At 38.7% G+C, this 17,514-nt stretch overlaps 1 protein-coding gene and 1 pseudogene across 1 annotated transcript in view; one reads left to right on the top strand and one right to left on the bottom strand.

Moving 5' to 3' along the window:
* Positions 1–1,801: 1,801 nt before the first annotated feature.
* LOC125936275 (store-operated calcium entry regulator STIMATE-like) lies at positions 1,802–3,196 on the bottom strand (annotated as a pseudogene).
* A 2,812-nt stretch (positions 3,197–6,008) lies between these two features.
* Positions 6,009–17,514, top strand: part of ACTR2 (actin related protein 2) — a 37,563-nt gene continuing 26,057 nt past the window's right edge. The window contains exons 1-2 of the mRNA XM_049650325.1: positions 6,009–6,165; positions 14,127–14,237. Coding sequence (XP_049506282.1) covers positions 6,118–6,165; positions 14,127–14,237 — 159 coding nt within the window. The 5' untranslated portion in view covers positions 6,009–6,117. The remainder of the gene's footprint in view (positions 6,166–14,126; positions 14,238–17,514) is intronic.

Consider the following 17,514-nt stretch of genomic DNA (forward strand, 5'->3'; position numbering starts at 1 on the left):
TCTTAAATTCCACCTGTGACTGAAATCATATGGTATTGTCTTTCTTTGACTGACTTATTTCACTTAGCATTATACCCTCTAGATCCATCTATGTTGTTGAAAATGGCAAGATTTCATTCTTTTTTATGGCTGAGTAATATTTATATGTGTGTGTATGCGTGTGTGTGTGTGTGTGTGTGTGTCTGTATGTCTGTGTATATATCACATCTTCTTTACGCATTCATTTATTGATGGACACTTGGATTGCTTCCATAACTGGCTATTGCAAATAATGCTGCAATATAATAGGGGTGCATATATCTTTTCAAATTAATGTTTTCATATTCTTTGAGTAAATACCTAGTAGTGGAATTACTGGATCATATGATAATTCTATTTAAAAAATTTTTTTTAACATTTATTTATTTTTGAGACCGAGAGAGACAGAGCATGAACGGGGAAGGGTCAGAGAGAGGGAGACACAGAATCCGAAACAGGCTCCAGGCTCTGAGCTGTCAGCACAGAGCCTGACGCGGGGCCCGAACCCACGGACCGCGAGATCATGACCTGAGCCGAAGTTGGCCGCTCAACCGACTGAGCCACCCAGGCGCCCCGATAATTCTAGTTTTAATTTTTTGAGGAAACTATACTGTGGAAATCATTCGTATCTATAAATTCTGGAGAGAAAAGAGTTTATTATTTTTATTATTTTACTTCAATACTAGAAGACATTGTTTTCCTTTTCAATTCAACCATGATACATATCTAAGAATACAAGTGTATTTTAACATTGTTTTACTCTATAACCATAAAAATATACCAATCCATTTCCACCTAAGCACAGAGGATAAATCAGGTCCAAGTGAAATGCTAGAATTACTCCAGGAAAGTCATCCCCAACTGGGATGCCAAGTGGGGCTTAAGGTTCATGACAGATCTGGAGTTTCCAAAAATCCTAAGGGTAAACAAAATTCAGGCTTTGGAGTCAGCCAGGCGTGTGATTAATCATAGTTCGGTTATATTATAGTTAGGTGAATTTGGGCAGGTAACTTAATTTTTTAAAACAACTTTGTTGAAATTATAAAATATATTTTACATATCTCAAATGTACAGTGTGATGATTTTTAGTAAATGTATATAGTTGTGCAAGCATCACCAAAATCTAGTTTTAGAACATTTTCATTTCCCTGTAAAGTTCTCTCATGCCTATTCTCAGCCAAACCTAGATCCCAGCCCCAGCAATCACTGATCCACCTCCTTTATCTACAAGTTTGCTTTTTCTAGAAATTTAATATAAATGGAATTATACAATATGTAGTTTTTTGTATCTGGCATAATGTTTGTTAGGGTCATCCATGTTTACAGTGTGTATTGTTTTCTTTTTATTGCTCGATACTATTGTATTGTATGCATATACCACATAGTTTACTCATTCACAAATTGATGGACATTAGAATTGTTTAACATGTTGCCTATTATAGGTAATGCTGCTATGAACATTTGTGTACGAGTCTGTGGAAATATGTTTTCATTTCTCTTGGGCATATACTGAGGAGTGGAATCTCTGGGTATGCTAATTTTATATTTAATTTTTTTAAAAACTGCCCAATTCTTTTCCAAAGTGGCTGCACCATTGTACCTTCCCACCAGCAATGGAGGGCTCCAGTTTCTCCACATCCAACATGTGTTATTTTCTGTCTTTTTGATCACAGCTATTCTAGTGTGGGTATGATACGGTATCTCATTATAGTTTGTTTTTTTTTTACACTTGCATATTTTCCTCACTGTAATGCCTCCAACTACCACGTTCCCCTCAGTATTGGTGGGTCCTCCCTCTGTCAAGTCATAGTATTCTGGGAGTGAGCAGAGATAGCAAGAGGAGTGGAGGTAGAAGAGGCAGGGAAGAGTAAGAGAGACGGGAAGGACACTGTGGAGTGACTGCTGGCCCACCAGGCAGCTGGCTGGGCCCCCAAACCTGACCTCAGCATGGGAATATCATACTGGCAACAGTAAGCGATGCTCCTTTTTCTTGGCAGCCTTCAGGGCATTGGTCTGTGCAGGTGCCCCTCCACCTTGCGCACCTCCATCTTGTCATCCGTTGAGATCAGGATCGCAGACTCCGACTCCTTGTACGTGGGACTCAGCCCTCCGGCAGTGGACCTTGCTCTCCTCGCTTGAGTCCTGATTGGCTCCCCTTTCTTCTAGTTTAGCTTTCGTCCTCCCCTTTCTTCTGAAGTTGTTCACTCTCCAAAACATCAAAGCATTGACGAGGAAGGGGATGATCAGCATGATGATGGCCAGTTTCAGGTCTGAGTTTTCAGGGGACTCAATAGGGCCACCTTTTCCCACTGATGTGTGAAGAGGATGATGAAGACAACAGACTTTTAAAAAGTCTTGATCATGGTGTTAAAGAGCACACTGCCTTAGGCTCTGCACTGCAGAAGGTCTCCACGTTCATCAGAACGGGGACTCTCACTGCTGCCACTCTATCAAGACGCAGACGGACTTGCACGCCCATGTAGGTGAGCAGCATGCCCACAGTTATGTCCCAAGAGGGAGCTGAAGTGAACAAGGATCCTCTTCAATGAGACCTGCTAGGTTTGCAAAGTGGATGGACAGCATAACTATGGCTTGTTTGGAAGTATCTAAAAACCGTATCTTCTTTCATGCTTTGGTTCTTTGGTTTGAGCTTCAATGTGCTGAAGGCCACCGCCCAGAGCAGCCCTGCAGGAAGATGCTGAAACTGCGCAGGAGTGCAAGGCTTTCGCCTAGCAGCTCCCACCAACCAGCAGGGCCGCCTGCCCTGCAGTCCCAGCTGTTCCTGGGGAGGCCCTGCATTGACTGCCTGGCAGAGGGGCACCAAAGCCAGCCCACCTGTGGCCTTGCTGCCTGCAGGCCACCACTCTCATTAGGGTTTTCATTTGTATTTCCTCAAGGATTAATGATGTTGAGCATCTTTGCATGTGCTTGTTAGCCATTCATAAAACTTCTTGGGTGAAATGTCTATTCAAATCTTTCACCCACTTTAAAATTAGATAATATGTCTTACTATTGTTGTTCTTAATTTATTCTGGATATAAGTCCTTTGTTGGATATATGATTTGCAAATATTTTCTCCTAGTCTGTGGCTTCTTTTTTTCTTTTCTTTTTCTTAATCCATCAATAAAAAGTTTTAAATTTCTGAGAAGTCCAGTTTATCATTTTTTTTTTTTTTGAATCATGATTTTGGTGTTGTAGCCAAGCAATCTTTGCTTACCTCAACATCAAAAGATTTTTCTTGTCCTTTCTTCCAGAATGTATAGAGTTTTAGCTCTTTCAAATTTAAATCTATGATCCATTTGAATTAATTTTTGTGTATAGTGTGAAATAAGGGTCAAAATTCTTCTTTTATCCTCCACATAGAAGAATATCCAATTGTCCCAGCACTATTTGTTAAAAAAAAAAAAGATTACCCTTTGCCATTGAATTGTTTTAGCACGCTCGTTGGAAATCAATTGGCCATAAATGTAAGAGTTTATTTCTGGGCTATTCTGTACCATTGATCTGTACGTCCATCCTTGTGCCAATACCACATTGTCTTAATTACCATAGCTTTATAACAAGTTTTGAAATCAGTGGAAGTCTGCCACTTTTGCTTTTCTTTTTCAAAATCATTTTGGCTATTCTGATTCTTTTGCATTTCTGTATAAATTTTAGGATCAAACTTGTCAATTTCTAAAATGAAAGAAAGTCTGTTGGGATTTTGATAGAGATTACATTTGAATTTATAGATTAATTTGGAGAGAACTGTCATCTTAACAATGGATGTTCAACCCACGAACATGGTATATTTACTTATCTAGATCTTCTCTGATTTCTCTCAACAATGTTTCAGTTTTCAGTGTATAGGCCTTGCATTTAATTTATTTGGAGTTTTCTGATGTTCTTGGAAATGGAATTGTCTTCTTAATTTCATTTTCAGATTGTTCACTAATGACATATGAAAATATATTGATTTCTGTTATGTAAGCTTCTATCCTACCACCTTGCTAACCTTAATTTTTTAAAGCCCCATTTCTCATGTGTAAAATAGGGATCTTTACCTAGTAAGATTTTTGTGTGAAATAATGTATGCAAAATCGCCACAGAAGGCTAGAAATGAAGTCTCCCTCCCCTCCCCCCACCAAAATAATTGCCTTAAAATGTATGATCACATTATTTTGAGGAAAGTGAAATGACCAGGTTGTGCCTGGTGTAGAAGGCAGGAGCCAGTTACCAATAGTACTGAATCTGAATTTGCGTAATCAAGGGGTTTGCTGCATTTTCATTAGTGTAGTGAATATTTGTTGATACTTTCTATCATCTGCATGTATTGTTTCTATAATTGTAAGAAAACAAAAATTATAATTTCTTTAAAAGTAAAAAATAAAAGTATGAAATTTAATTTCATAGAGAGGAAAATTAAAAGGACACAGAAATGTTTGAGTTCAATTTGCTCAGACCAAATAAATATACCTCCAGGAGGAAAATGGCACAGTGCTAGGCACTGGGGCCACAAAAGGAAGATGTGGTTTGTGAACGAATGCACTGTTTAGCAGGCTGAGGTACCTTAACCACTACTGAAGCAGGTGCGGGGAAGACATATTTCCGAGGCCTCCTATCCGTTCTAATTTGTCAAACTTCCAACAATTACGGCAGATTTTAATCTATTTTATATGTTGAGGTTCCATGTAAGATTAAATTAGAATAAAGTCGCCTATGCCTTTATGACAGTGTAGAAACCACTGGTCTAAGAACAGAACAAAGTGAAAATTGAGAGGCAGCCTAGTATTATAATACTGGACTGAAGGGCTCATGATCCAGGTTTTATTCTAGTCCCTGTACATGTACAGCCATATATGAAAGGCACAATTCTAGTTCTCACCTCTCAAAAATGATGGCATTTTTTCTAGACAAATTTTAATATCACTCATCCAATATTTGTTGAGTGTGATAAGCACAAAAATGTTATTCACATACCCACGGTAAACTAATAGTGAAGAAAGAGTAAAGAGCATCTTGAGGGTTATCCAGCAAAGTCTTCATAGACGTGACAACTGGGTTTAGAGCATGAGCAGAAGTCTCCTGATTGATGAAAAAGGTAAAGGCATTATAAATAGAAAGAACTATATATTTAAAGGTATTTAATTAATAACAAATAGCCACCACTGAATGGATACTTTATGCATTTTATCCTCACAACCACCCATGGAAGTAGAGGTTAGTATTCCTATGCATAAGCAAGGAGATGTCCAAAATCACAAAATTCTTGAGTGGCAGGGCCCTATCTGAAACTCGGGTTGTCTGATTTCAAAGCCAAGACTCTGGGTTCAAAAAGTACATACACTGAAGAAGAGTGAAGCAATGTGCTGTTGGAAGGGAGGTGGTGAGCGAGGACGCTGAAAAGGTAGGCACCCGCTCCTGCTCGCTTGATATGAGCAAATTGGGTAAAAAGGGGTTGGGCTGGAATTGGGAGACGACTATAAACGCATGATTTCATGTGTGTGTATCCATCCCCGTTCTGCTCATTAAAAAGGCCTAAAAGCTATGATACACCAAGCCACGTTCATTGGTCGTCAGCGGGGAAGTCCAGGTTTACTTCCCATGCCCTCCGCCCTCCCGGCCGTCTCTCCTCGCTACATTCCACTGCCATCTCGCAACAGATCCAGGGTCTTTCTCCTGCCTGCACCTTTTGCAGACCGGTAAGCGACCCCCTCAACTCCTGCGACGCCTTTCGCCGACGCATCCGCCAGATCTGCCGCCATTACGGCCGGGAGAAGATCCAGGAACTAAAAGCGGTGAGGAAGAACCTGGGTGGGCGGTAACCCGTACGCCTGAGCTGGAACAGAAGCTGAAGCCAGAGTTGTAGGCGGGGCCTCAGTTGTAGGCTCCATCTCTTATTGGAGCGTACTGCTGCCAGTCTCGGCCCCCTCCCTCCCACCTCCACCGCTTCCGTGCAGGCTGTGTCTTAAATGGCGGGTGGGGCCGTGCAGTGACTTCCGGTTGGGGGAAGAAAGTTGGGCTGAAGGAGGGGCTGTGAAAGAGGAGGAGGAAGAGGAAAGGGCCGGGCAGCAGGGGCTGTAGGTCGTTCGGCGGCGGCGGCTCTCTTCCGGGCGCACGATGGACAGCCAGGGCAGGAAGGTGGTGGTGTGCGACAACGGCACCGGGGTAAGAGCCCGGTGGAGAAGCCGTGGCCACAGGCCCGGGCGGGGATGTGCTAGTGGCGCGCCGGCCCTCGGCGCCCAGGGTTGCACCCCTGGGCCCTCCGGCCGCCGGGGCCGGGGGCGCGGGGCAGCTCTTCCGGCCTCTGCGGGCGTGGGGAGCTAGCGGACAGAGTCCAGCCCTGGTGTCCCCGAGCCTGCCACCCCTGCGGCTCGGGGTCAGGGCGGCGGGCGAGGCCGACGCTGGACGGGGGATCCATTCTGCTGCCCGGCAGGGGCCGGCTCCGCGCCCGAGCGGAGACAGTTTGGCTAAAGGACTGGAGGGGTAAAAAGGCTGGGTAGGTTTGTTCGTTGAGGGTTCCATTCCCCAGGGTCGCTGGTTGTGTCGAAAGGAGAAAGAACCAAGAGGCCTTCCTCTTCCTGTATAGTGGAAGATACCGAACGGGAGGCAGGAAACGGGTTTAAAGAAAAAAAAAAAGGGGGGGAAGTGCTGTCATGCAATGAGCCGCAGCCCTTTCGCAGTTTTTAAGGGGCGGGGAGGTGGGGGGGGGGGAGTTTAGAAGAGCATCATTTACTTTTTGCTCTGCATACTGGGAATTTGGCCCCGATGCAGCCCCACAGAGACAGTATGTTCCATTGATATTGGGAGATCTAGGACCTTTCAAGGCCCAAGTGTTAATTTTGGACCTTAGAGGAAGTTGATTAGTTTTGGTATTCCCCCCGCCTTCATTTTTTTCCTTAGGTGCAGAACACAGATATTAGATGTTAGATTAGATTCTAAAAGGGAAGTGATTATAAAAATCTGGCTAAAACACTGATTTAGAAATCACTTGAAAGTTGTTACTTTCAACCCCCCACCCAAAAGAAAACTTACTTAGGGCAGCACATTAGAAGACAGAAATGTTACTTATTCGGGATGAGATCGATAGTGATCATTTCCCCCTACATTACGGTGATTTCTAACCATTTTGGAGTTGCAGTATTTTGTAACTTTCCTCCTCTTTTCCATGAATGTGACATGTGAATTTAAAAAATAGGCTTCCACTTATGGAATGAGTAAATCACAGGGATGACAGGTGCTGCATAGGGATTATAGTCATTGGTATTGTGATAGCATTATATGGTGATAGATGGTAGCTACACTTGTGGTGAGTGTAGCATAACATACAGAGTTGTCAAATCACTATGTGTAGCCTGAAAAAGAAAAGATTTTACTTGAAATTATTTTAGAAACTGGATTGTTGAGAGGAAAAAAGGAGCTGATATTTACCGACGTAACACTGCCCGTACTGTGCTACAGACTTTTACAAGCAATAATTATACTAGTTTTATATGAACTAAGTTGAAAACACAAGAGTAAGAAGAGTTCTCATATGAGACATCCATACAAAATGGCATGCTTAAAAAAAAGATCCACTGCTATGGAAACATGTCTAAGACTTATTGGTTAAGTTTTTAAAAAGTTTTAGAATGATCCCGTTTGTGTGAGTGTTCTTTATTAAATACGTTTATGTAAGACCACAAACTTGTACATGAAAGTTTTAGAGGGAAAGAAAGGTATGTTCATAGTAGTTACCTGTGAGACTGGGGATAAGCGTGTATTACTTTTACAGTTGAAGGTGCTTTTAAAAAATATAGTAACCTGATTCCCCCTGTAGTCTCAAATTGACCTCTAACTAAATTTAAAGCTTCAAAGATTGAACTTAAAATATTTTGTTTTGTAAATACACCTGATATTCTCTTTAGAAATCATGGGGTGCCTGGGTGGCTCAGTCAGTTGAGCATCCGACTTCGGCTCAGGTCATGATCTCACAGTCCCTGGGTTCGAGCCCCGTGTCAGGCTCTGTGCTGACAGCTTGGAGCCTGGAGACTGCTTCAGATTCTGTGTCTCCTTCTCTTTCTGCCCCTCCCTTGATTGTGCTCTGTCTGTCTCCATCTCTCAAAAATGAATAAACATTAAAAAAAATTTTTTTTAGAAATCAGAGACAGTTGTATTTCAATGGATTCCTCCTCTTTGAAGGGTAACCAACCCTGTGTTTTGTAGTGTATGAGTTTTTTGATATTCAATTAGAACAGAAATGTTAGCCATGAATTCATTTATGTTACTATTTTATTGGTTTACCTTTGATAGAAAGCTGATTGTATGTTACTGATTAATCTTATGGCTAATCCATAATTTAAGAATCTTGTGCCTTAAAACAAAAGATCAGTTACTATGACATAAAGGAAAAATGTAGTTAATTTGAACAAAAATTTATGTACTGGTGTTATATTTCTAGTTATTTTAATTTTTTTTCCAGATTTTCTATAGACATGATTGTCTTCAAGTGAAGAAACAGTTCTGGTGTGATATGTAGCTAGGAATGCTGTGATATTTCTGAAAATTTAGAGGATCCTAAATTTTTTTTTTAATGTTTATTTATTTTTGAAGGAGAAGAGAGACCGAGCATGAGCTGGGGAAGGGCAGAGAGAGAGGGAGACAGAGAATCCGAAGCAGGCTCCCAGCTCCCAGCTGTCAGCATAGAGCCCGACATGGGGCTCAAACTCACGGACTGTGAGATCATGACCTGAGCTGGAGTTGGACGCTTAACCGACTGAGCCATCCAGGCGCCCCATAGAGGATTCTAAATATAGAAATTCTAGATTTCTTACTGCTTATACTTGATAGTCATCTTGATTTTGTTTAGGTACCTGAAGCTATAGTGAGTTATCTACAATTAAATATTACAGAAGGTATTCATATGTGAGTAGTTGTTTTCCGAAAGCAACTTGCCTCTTATACATTTTAGGTTTTAAACTTAGGCTATTTGAGAAGTTGATGATTTTTTTTAACCCCTCTGTCAGGCCCTAATTTGAATGCTCTAAGAGTGGGTGAGTTCTTATGATCACGTGCCAGATTTGGTCCTGCCTCTCTTCCTCACTAGCTCCCAACTAACCAGGGTCTCCCTCATTAGGGTAGCCCAGAGGAGGAAAACTCATCTGATTCCAATAATTTATGCATTCCATCTTCATAACCATTCAAACCTAACACAGAGTTAGCTCCCTCTAAATAGAGCTACTGAAAATGGCCAGATAGGTGAAAGTCTGGAGATCTGCTTAGGTATAGCTGTCTTTCAAGAGTTGGCCCAGATCCCTGATGTGTATTGTTACCAAAGTTGGGTGATTTTATCAGCACTGAGATAGCTCACTGACCAGGAAGACTTCTGTGGCTACTGTGTGACTGGTACAATTTTTAGGGTCTAGTGATGCAAAGTAGCTTATAGTGCTAGAATAATTATACTTTCATTTATAATTCTCAGCTTTGTTGTTGTTTATGACCTGCTTCATCAGATTTTTGCTAATTTATATGTTGAACTTAGGAGTACTTGAAGTGTAAACAAACCAAAAACAAATTTGGCTTCACTCTGCAAAATGCTTTGGAATAGAATAAGTATTTTGGTGGTTTAAGATCAGAATAGTCACTAGGTAATTAAATTAATGATTATGTCAACACCATCAAACTAAATTAATAAAGGAAAAATACAAATTAAATAAGCCCAAGTGAGGCTTTGTAAATCCCAGTTTATTTGAGGGGATAAGGGTACTTTTAGAGCAAATGTAGATGGATTTTTTTGTTTTAATTTTTGCTTGAAAGAACATTATACTGTTCATGTTCTTACCATTTGATGACTCAGTGGCAAGTAAGGGAGCCAGTTCAAACCACAGTGCTATGAAGAGGAAACTATATATGGTAAAATCTATTTCTTAAACACACAATGAGAGAACTAAGTGCAAGTCTTAAAATGATTAGAGTAGGGGAAGTACTTCAAGGATTAAAAGGATACTAATTGAGTAGTTTAGAAAAGACTATTTTCTTTGCATTTTATTACATGAATTAGATTTTTTTTTAAGTACTGACTTTTTACAAGAAGGGAAATGCTAGATTGTCTGTTCACTTTATGTTATTAAGAAATAGATTATTTTAATTAAATTCTTGTTATCATAGCTATTAATGCTTTCACATTTGAAATAATGCAAAAGAGTGCAGCTATTGTCGTTTTGACTAAGTATCTAATACCCTGTAGGAGCGCTCTCGCTGGATTGCTATGGCAGCATCTGTTTCCAATAAGCTACTGCTTAAGCTGAATAAGTAATTTCATTAATAAGTGATTGATATCTTTGAATTAAAGCCAAATTTCCTTTTGTTTTGTAAAGCACAAATAAGTAGGTTTACAATTGGTTTTATAGTTTCAGAGGGTCTCAAATTTCAGGGAGGTCTTCTTATGTTAGTCACTTGGCAACTATTTTATCCCTTAAAATATGCTCAAAAAAGAATTTTAAGATATAAACCACCCATCTGAACATTTAAAATCAGTAAACATTGACTATTGTGATTATTTATGGATTTGCCATGTTGCATGTTCCTGAGTATGTGTAGCTCAGAATGAGAGGGGAGGCATGTCAACCTTCACTGCCTCCCCCCTGCACCAGGACTTGATTTATTTCCTATGCCAGGCTCATCCTCCCACCTCCAGTTTTTAATGATTTCTCTCTTAAATCATTTGTTTATGTTTAATATGCTGAAGATGACCCTTACAAATTTGTTGATTCTTTTTTCAGTCATTCTACAATTTCTTTAAAAACATAGATAAGTGAACATTTTCAGCTACGTGAATGGACAGTTTTGGCCCATGCAGTGTCCTTATCTGTTCATTACTTTGAGGTAAACATAAGAATTTAATATCTGCATAGTATTTACTTTCTATATTTGGAATATAAGGTAAATTATGACCAGTGCTGATACTGGGCTGATGCTCATAACAAATTTTATTTATATAGAAATTTGGGTATGGTTGGAATAATAATGACAAGAGATTCTCTGTCCTTCCGTATCATTTCAGTTCATATCAAGTGAGCTGAATTTTGACTTAAGGGCAAAAGAGTTTAGGATTTAGAAGAGTGTGAGAGGTTTTATTTTTTTCCTCTTAATGTTAATGTACTTGAAAATATTAGATATTATTCATTTCCTCTGTGGCAGTTGTCTTTCCAACTCCTGGGTCTCACTGATAAATATTTGAAAAGACATCTTGTAAAAATGGATTAGCACTACTGAATTCCATTTAACACTCCTTTAGGGTAAGAATATATTGTAGTTCTTCACTGTCAACCACTGTTCAAGTGGAGAAGTAGGTATGAGCAAACAAGTAATCTGTTCCTTATGCCATCATATTGTACTGCCTTGAAAGATAATCCAGTAAGTAGTTTTAGAAATGGGTATCTGTAACTGAAAAATTCCCCAGCCTTGGTGGCTCAGAGGTAAACTGACCAGGACTAGGTTTTGTGGGTTTGGAAGAAAATGTATATGAACAGTATGTTTTATGTAGATTCTAGAATGTAAATATGAACTGAGAAGGTAGAAATTCAGGTGGTATTTCAGACAGATTTTTTTCATAACATTAATCTGCATAAGTCATGACTTTAACATATTTTAAAAGCTCTATTTATAAAAGTCTTACAATTCATTTGAAATTCTGGATGGCAGAATGTTCTTGGCTATTTATAATTAAATGTGGTTCATCAAAATTTCCACCAAGGTTGTTGTAGAGATCTTTGAAATAAGAAAATTCTGTATTTTGGGGAGTTAGTCAAAAGTTGGTAAGTTTAAGATTGTTGCTAACTTTTACCACCATCAAATAAAACTGTTCCTTGTAGATAGTAGCTTTCTGTCAAGGGGTAGGTTAAAAGTTTCTGTCAGCCTTTTTGTTATTGCTGTCATGTGTCACATTTGGATACTGTTTTTCTCCTTAATTCTCGGAGAATGTATGGTGCCTGGAGCCATGAACAATGCACTTTTTCTCAATATGAAACATATGCTCTGTATTAAAATAATCACACGGGGCATCTGGGTGGCTTAGTCAGCTAGGCATCCGACTCTTGATTTTGGTTCAGGTCATGATCTCATGGTTCATGCGATTGAGCCCTGCTTTGGGCTCTGTGCATGGAGCCTGCTTGGGATTCTGTCTCTCTCTACCTCTACCCCTCCCCTGCTTGCTCTCTCTCAAAATAAATAAATAAGCATTTAAAAAAAATAATCGCAGTATCATACTCGCAAAACAACAGCAAAACTTCTAGTTTTTATTGATCAATTATGTAGTATGCACTTAACTATATGCCAGACACTGTTCTAGGCACTTGGGATTCATCAATAGACGCAAACATCCTTGCACACTGAATAGAGACTTGTTAAGGAAGAGAGTAGAGACTATGATTACATATCCTGTTCTGTAGCTTCCTCCTCTTGCCCTGAAGTTTTAATTGCATTTTCCTTGCAATGACTGCTCTTAAAAGTAAGACTAAACAGACTATATTATTGGTATAAGAATTAAAAACCCTTGGTTTGGGGTGCCTGGGTGGCTCAGTCAGTTGAGCGTCTGAGTCTGGATTTCGTCTCAGATCATGATCCCAGGGTCGTGGGATTGAGCTCCGCATCAGGCTCCTCTCTCTCTCTCTCTCTCTCTCTCTCTCTCTCTCTCTCTCTCCCCCCCTCTCTCCCTCTCTCCTCCTCTACCCCTCTCCTTGCTTACACTCACTCTCTCTGAAATAAAAAACAAAACAACAAAAAACCTTGTTTCTATTTTCAGTTTTACTGTAGTTGTTAAATTTCCTAGTGTATCAGTTTCTTAAACATTATCAGAGTCAATGTTATGCCCTCATTGAAGGAGTACACTGTCTGAATATAAAATTATGTTACCTGGTATTACTAACCATCTAAATATGAAAATATAAATGGTTAAAAAAAATGCCTAATGGGGCAGCTGGGTGGCCCAGTCGGTTAAGCGTCCGACTTCAGCTCAGGTCATGATCTCACAGTCCGTGAGTTCAAGCCCCGTGTCAGGCTCTGTGCTGACAGCTCAGAGCCTGGATCCTGCTTCAGATTCTGTCTCCCTCTCTCTCTGCCCCTCCCCTGCTTGTGCTCTGTCTCAAAAATAAATAAAAACATTTTTTAAAATGCCTAATAAATGTTTGTGTTAACATGATGCTAGCCCAGATGCCATTTCCTCCCCCCGCTATTTTGATAAATTTTTCTTAAGGGAATTGCCAGAGATGAATGAAAGCCTGCTTTAGAATTGAAGCTTTAGGGGGCACCTTGGTGGCTAGTCAGTTAAGCATCTGACTCTTGATTTCAGCTCAGGTCTTTGTCTCATGGTTTGTGAGATTGAGCCCTGAACTGGGCTCTGTGCTGACAGTTTATACCCGGCTTAGGATTCTCTCTCTCCTTCCCTCTCTTTGCCCTCCCCCCTCACATTCTGTCTCTCAAAAAAAAAAAAGAATTGAAGCTTTAGTTCTGTTCAGTTTCTAACGTTTCTCTTTTAAAAAGTTCTTAGCATTTGTTGAGTGAATCTGTCCATTTCCCACTTGTGTGACCACTGTGTGCTGAGATCTCTTTGAGTCATTGGGCTCCACCATGAACTGCTCAGGTTAAGCTCCCTGCTTTCCTGAGACTTTCTCTGTACTGGGAGACTTAAGCACTAATTAAGCAGTTAACTGGCAAATAAACATGAATTCTGGAAGTAGTCACTGCCATAAAGGAAATAAAAGGAGGATGACAGGTTGGGTGACTACTTTGGATAATTTGAAAGCACCAAAAGTTTAAAATATTGCATAAATGTAAAGTGGTATTTTTCAAATGATGTTTTTATTTTTATTCTTTATTTAAAAAAAATTTTTTTAATGTTTGTTTATTTTTGAGAGAGTGTGGGGGAGGGGCAGAGAGAAGAAGGAGACACAGAATCTGAAGCAGACTCTGGGCTCTAAGCCATCAGCACAGAACCCGGATGTGGGGCTCAAACCCACAAACTGTGAGATCATGACCTTGAGCCAAAGTCGGATGCTTAAGTGACTAAGCCATCTAGGAGCCCCTCAGATGCTGTTTTTAAATGGACATAGTAAATACCTCGACACTAACCCACTTTTACTGTTCTCTTCCAGTTTGTGAAGTGTGGATATGCAGGCTCTAACTTTCCAGAACACATCTTCCCAGCTTTGGTTGGAAGACCTATTATCAGATCAACCACCAAAGTGGGAAACATTGAAATCAAGGTAATATTTGATTTATTGATAAATGAGGATCAAAACTTGTGAGGGGTTCTTTGAATTTGAATTTAGTAGTTTTAAGATATGATGCCATGAAAAGCAAAGAGGGAGGACTGAATTTCTTGTATTTTTAATTTATATCAACACTTGAAGAAAGGCACAAAAACTGAAATTAATTTCATCTGACTTTAAGTATGACTGATGCCATTACTCTCTGAATGGAGTAAACTCTTAATAAGATTTTTATATTGATGTGAATATTATATTAGTGACTCAAAGTTCTGTTACATATAATGTTTAAAAGAAATCAGCCTGATATTTTTATGTCTTTCAATTCCATATATTTTTCATTATATGTTAGTGTCTATTTGGAACCTAAGACTTTTCATGTTCTCATGGCCTGATGTTCCTACTTTTGAATATAGCTAGTCAGGAAAACATAGGATATCAATTTCATTGGTTTCTTTTTTCACTAATATAATAACTGACTTCCATAGTGTGCAGGAGGAAGCCCCGCAAGTTTTTATTTGGCCTTGCATTATTTATCTTCCCATGAGGAGAGAGGAGGGAAAGTTGTCATTGCCTACTCACTGTACTTAACATGAGAGACTGGACATTAAGGATGATAAGACTTTTCTCTGTATTCAAGGGATTGGAAATCAAGTGGGAGTTACGATATTTTAAAAAAAAGAAAGAAAGAAAGAAAAGAAATAGAACAATCAAAAGGTCGTTGGTCACCAATTGACTTAAATTCTTCAGGTGGCCTAGGGATCTGATTATAAACAATGCAGTCGAATTTAGGGGCCTGTTTACTGAGTGAATTGTGAACAAGGTAGCATTGTTGGTCCTATCTGGACAGTCTGGCAAAACTTCAGTTAGATTATGAGTCATTTGAAATAGGAATTAGGATGTACCTCTTTGGGACATTGGTTTGAGATATCTAGGAAGATGATAATAGCTAGTAGAGGTTAGCTACTTGGTAGCTCTCTGCCCTTGTTACTAAAGAATTGAGTTACACAGTGAATAAAAATACAACTGAAACTTAGGTTCTATGTTAAATTCTTAAAGACTTAAAATAATGAATGATTCTGGCCCCTGTTTTGTTATTTTCAGAACATTCAACATGATAATGGTTTTTTTCAGGGTCTTTTGGGAAATTTAGGGGATACCTTATTCTCTTTTTTGTGAGTGCCTTTCATTCTGATTGCATTTAATCTTAAATGAACGAGTTAAAATTTAACTGATAATAGTGATAAGGACAAACTTCTTTTAATGAAGTTGGAAGTCACACTTTTCATTCAGTATCAGGCTTTTAAAGAATGTCTTTTTTATATACTTTATGGATAATAACATTTTTGAGGTGTAAAGATACGTCATGTCTAACCATTTTTATTCTCTAACATGGCAGAAATAATTACATATCTTTTCACTCCCACTTTCTTGCTTTTTAAGGCCAAGTGATAGAAATGAAACTAGCCCATATTCTACGACATTTTTGCTGAGGAATTCCCCAGTAGCATTTGCTTGTATGGTTTGTCATTCTGTGTTCTGTTGGCTCAGTTCTGTTCAATCTGCTCAGTCTTTTAAGTCTCTCAAGTTAATTTGTTCTTCCAGTAGAAAATAGTAAAAGAAATCTGTGTCAAATTTAACCGGACTACTAGCACTTGGTAAAAGCAGTCTAAACTCACCCTCTGCCTACTCAGCTAGACCTTTTCTGTTATCATTTATTTTCCTTATTTAAGATTCTTAAATTCAGTAAAGAATTAAAGAAACTTGACTTTTTGGAATTCCTGTGCCTAGTGGATTGACTTATACTTTTTGTGTTTTGTTAGCTAAAATGTGGTGATAGACTAAAAACTGGAAACTTAAATTGTTTAATGAGTTAATTTTCATTCAGGAGTAATAACTGTCCATGTTACTTTGGCCCTAATTATTAACTCCGTAAAATATAGTACTGCATCTGACCTCTACCTAATTTGTCTCTATTGCTTGTTATGTTTAAAAATTTCAGTGAGGATTTTATTTAGGCCTTTTCTGACTCTTACTTCTACCTTCTCTTTCTTCACCTTTCTTGACCTGTTGAAGTAGAATAACAAAAAGATGGTAAGTGAGGTTACACACATGCTCTCTGTTTGTTTTCCACTTTTGCTTGATGGGACAGTAGTTGTTGTTTTGTGTCCCTGTAGTATTGGGGAGGGGGGTGATTCCATATTTTAATTTTAAGTACTTTGATTTTTAACCTTTTTCATTGCTTCAATTGGGTAGCAACTAATTAAGTCCTGTACTTTCCTGATTGCATACAATGGACCAAACCAGAACTAATTACTAACATAGTTTTGAATTGTTTTCCTTGTGTTTCTTGTAGATGAATGTTATAATTAAAATGGAATGTGGTGTGCATAATATTAGAAACCAAGTAGCTTTATTTAGGATATGTATGATCCAGAGAATTGGGATGAAGTTGTTACATTTGGATAAATCTATTTTATTGATCAATGTTAAATTGAACATTGCCTATCATAGTCTGTATATTTTTGCATTCCAGTTTGGTAGCACATATAGCATAGTATTTAATAAACTGGGCAAAATTTTAATAAGCAAATGAGCTATAGATAGTAAAAGGGGAGGAAAAGAGGTTGACTTGTTTCCTATACCATTTTTATTGATGAGCAGATTTTACAACATTACTTGAGAATAAATAAGAAAAATGTGAAAGTCTTGTAAGACTTTTCCATAAACAACAGATCTTCCCCCTAAATAAATACCATTGTGTGGCTCCTTTTTCTTTTGAACTCAAGATGGGCACATCCCAGACAATTCACTCTTTTAATACATATTTTTTGTGATAGTCCTGAAGTGCTTCAGTAGTAGGTATTTTCAGGTTTGTCTGTTTTTGATACTATTTGTGAGCAGCTTTGACAGAGACTTTGGTTTTAAAGTGTGTTCACTGTTTTCCAATTTGAGGTGACATTGTTCAAAATAATTCTTGGCAAATATAAGCTACACTGCCTGCTTTTCATAAAATATAAATGCCTTTGAAACAGCATCTCTGACAGTTACTGTGATTTCTTATTCTTTCAGGTAGTAGGTGATAGTTTAGGCTTGAAGTCCAGTGATGAGATGGGTGGTAAAAATCTAAGGTTCTGAGGTATGAGGGCAAGTTACAAAGCTCTTGGCACTTGTAGTTTTGGAAGTTGAAATGTTCTAGGGATGATTATATGTTTTAGGATATTTTTAATTAAAATTTTTAGCTAGAGGTGAATTTTAAAGTAGGTGCTTGAAC

The sequence above is a fragment of the Panthera uncia genome (genome assembly GCF_023721935.1).
Source record: "Panthera uncia isolate 11264 chromosome A3 unlocalized genomic scaffold, Puncia_PCG_1.0 HiC_scaffold_11, whole genome shotgun sequence".
NCBI lineage: Eukaryota > Metazoa > Chordata > Mammalia > Carnivora > Felidae > Panthera > Panthera uncia.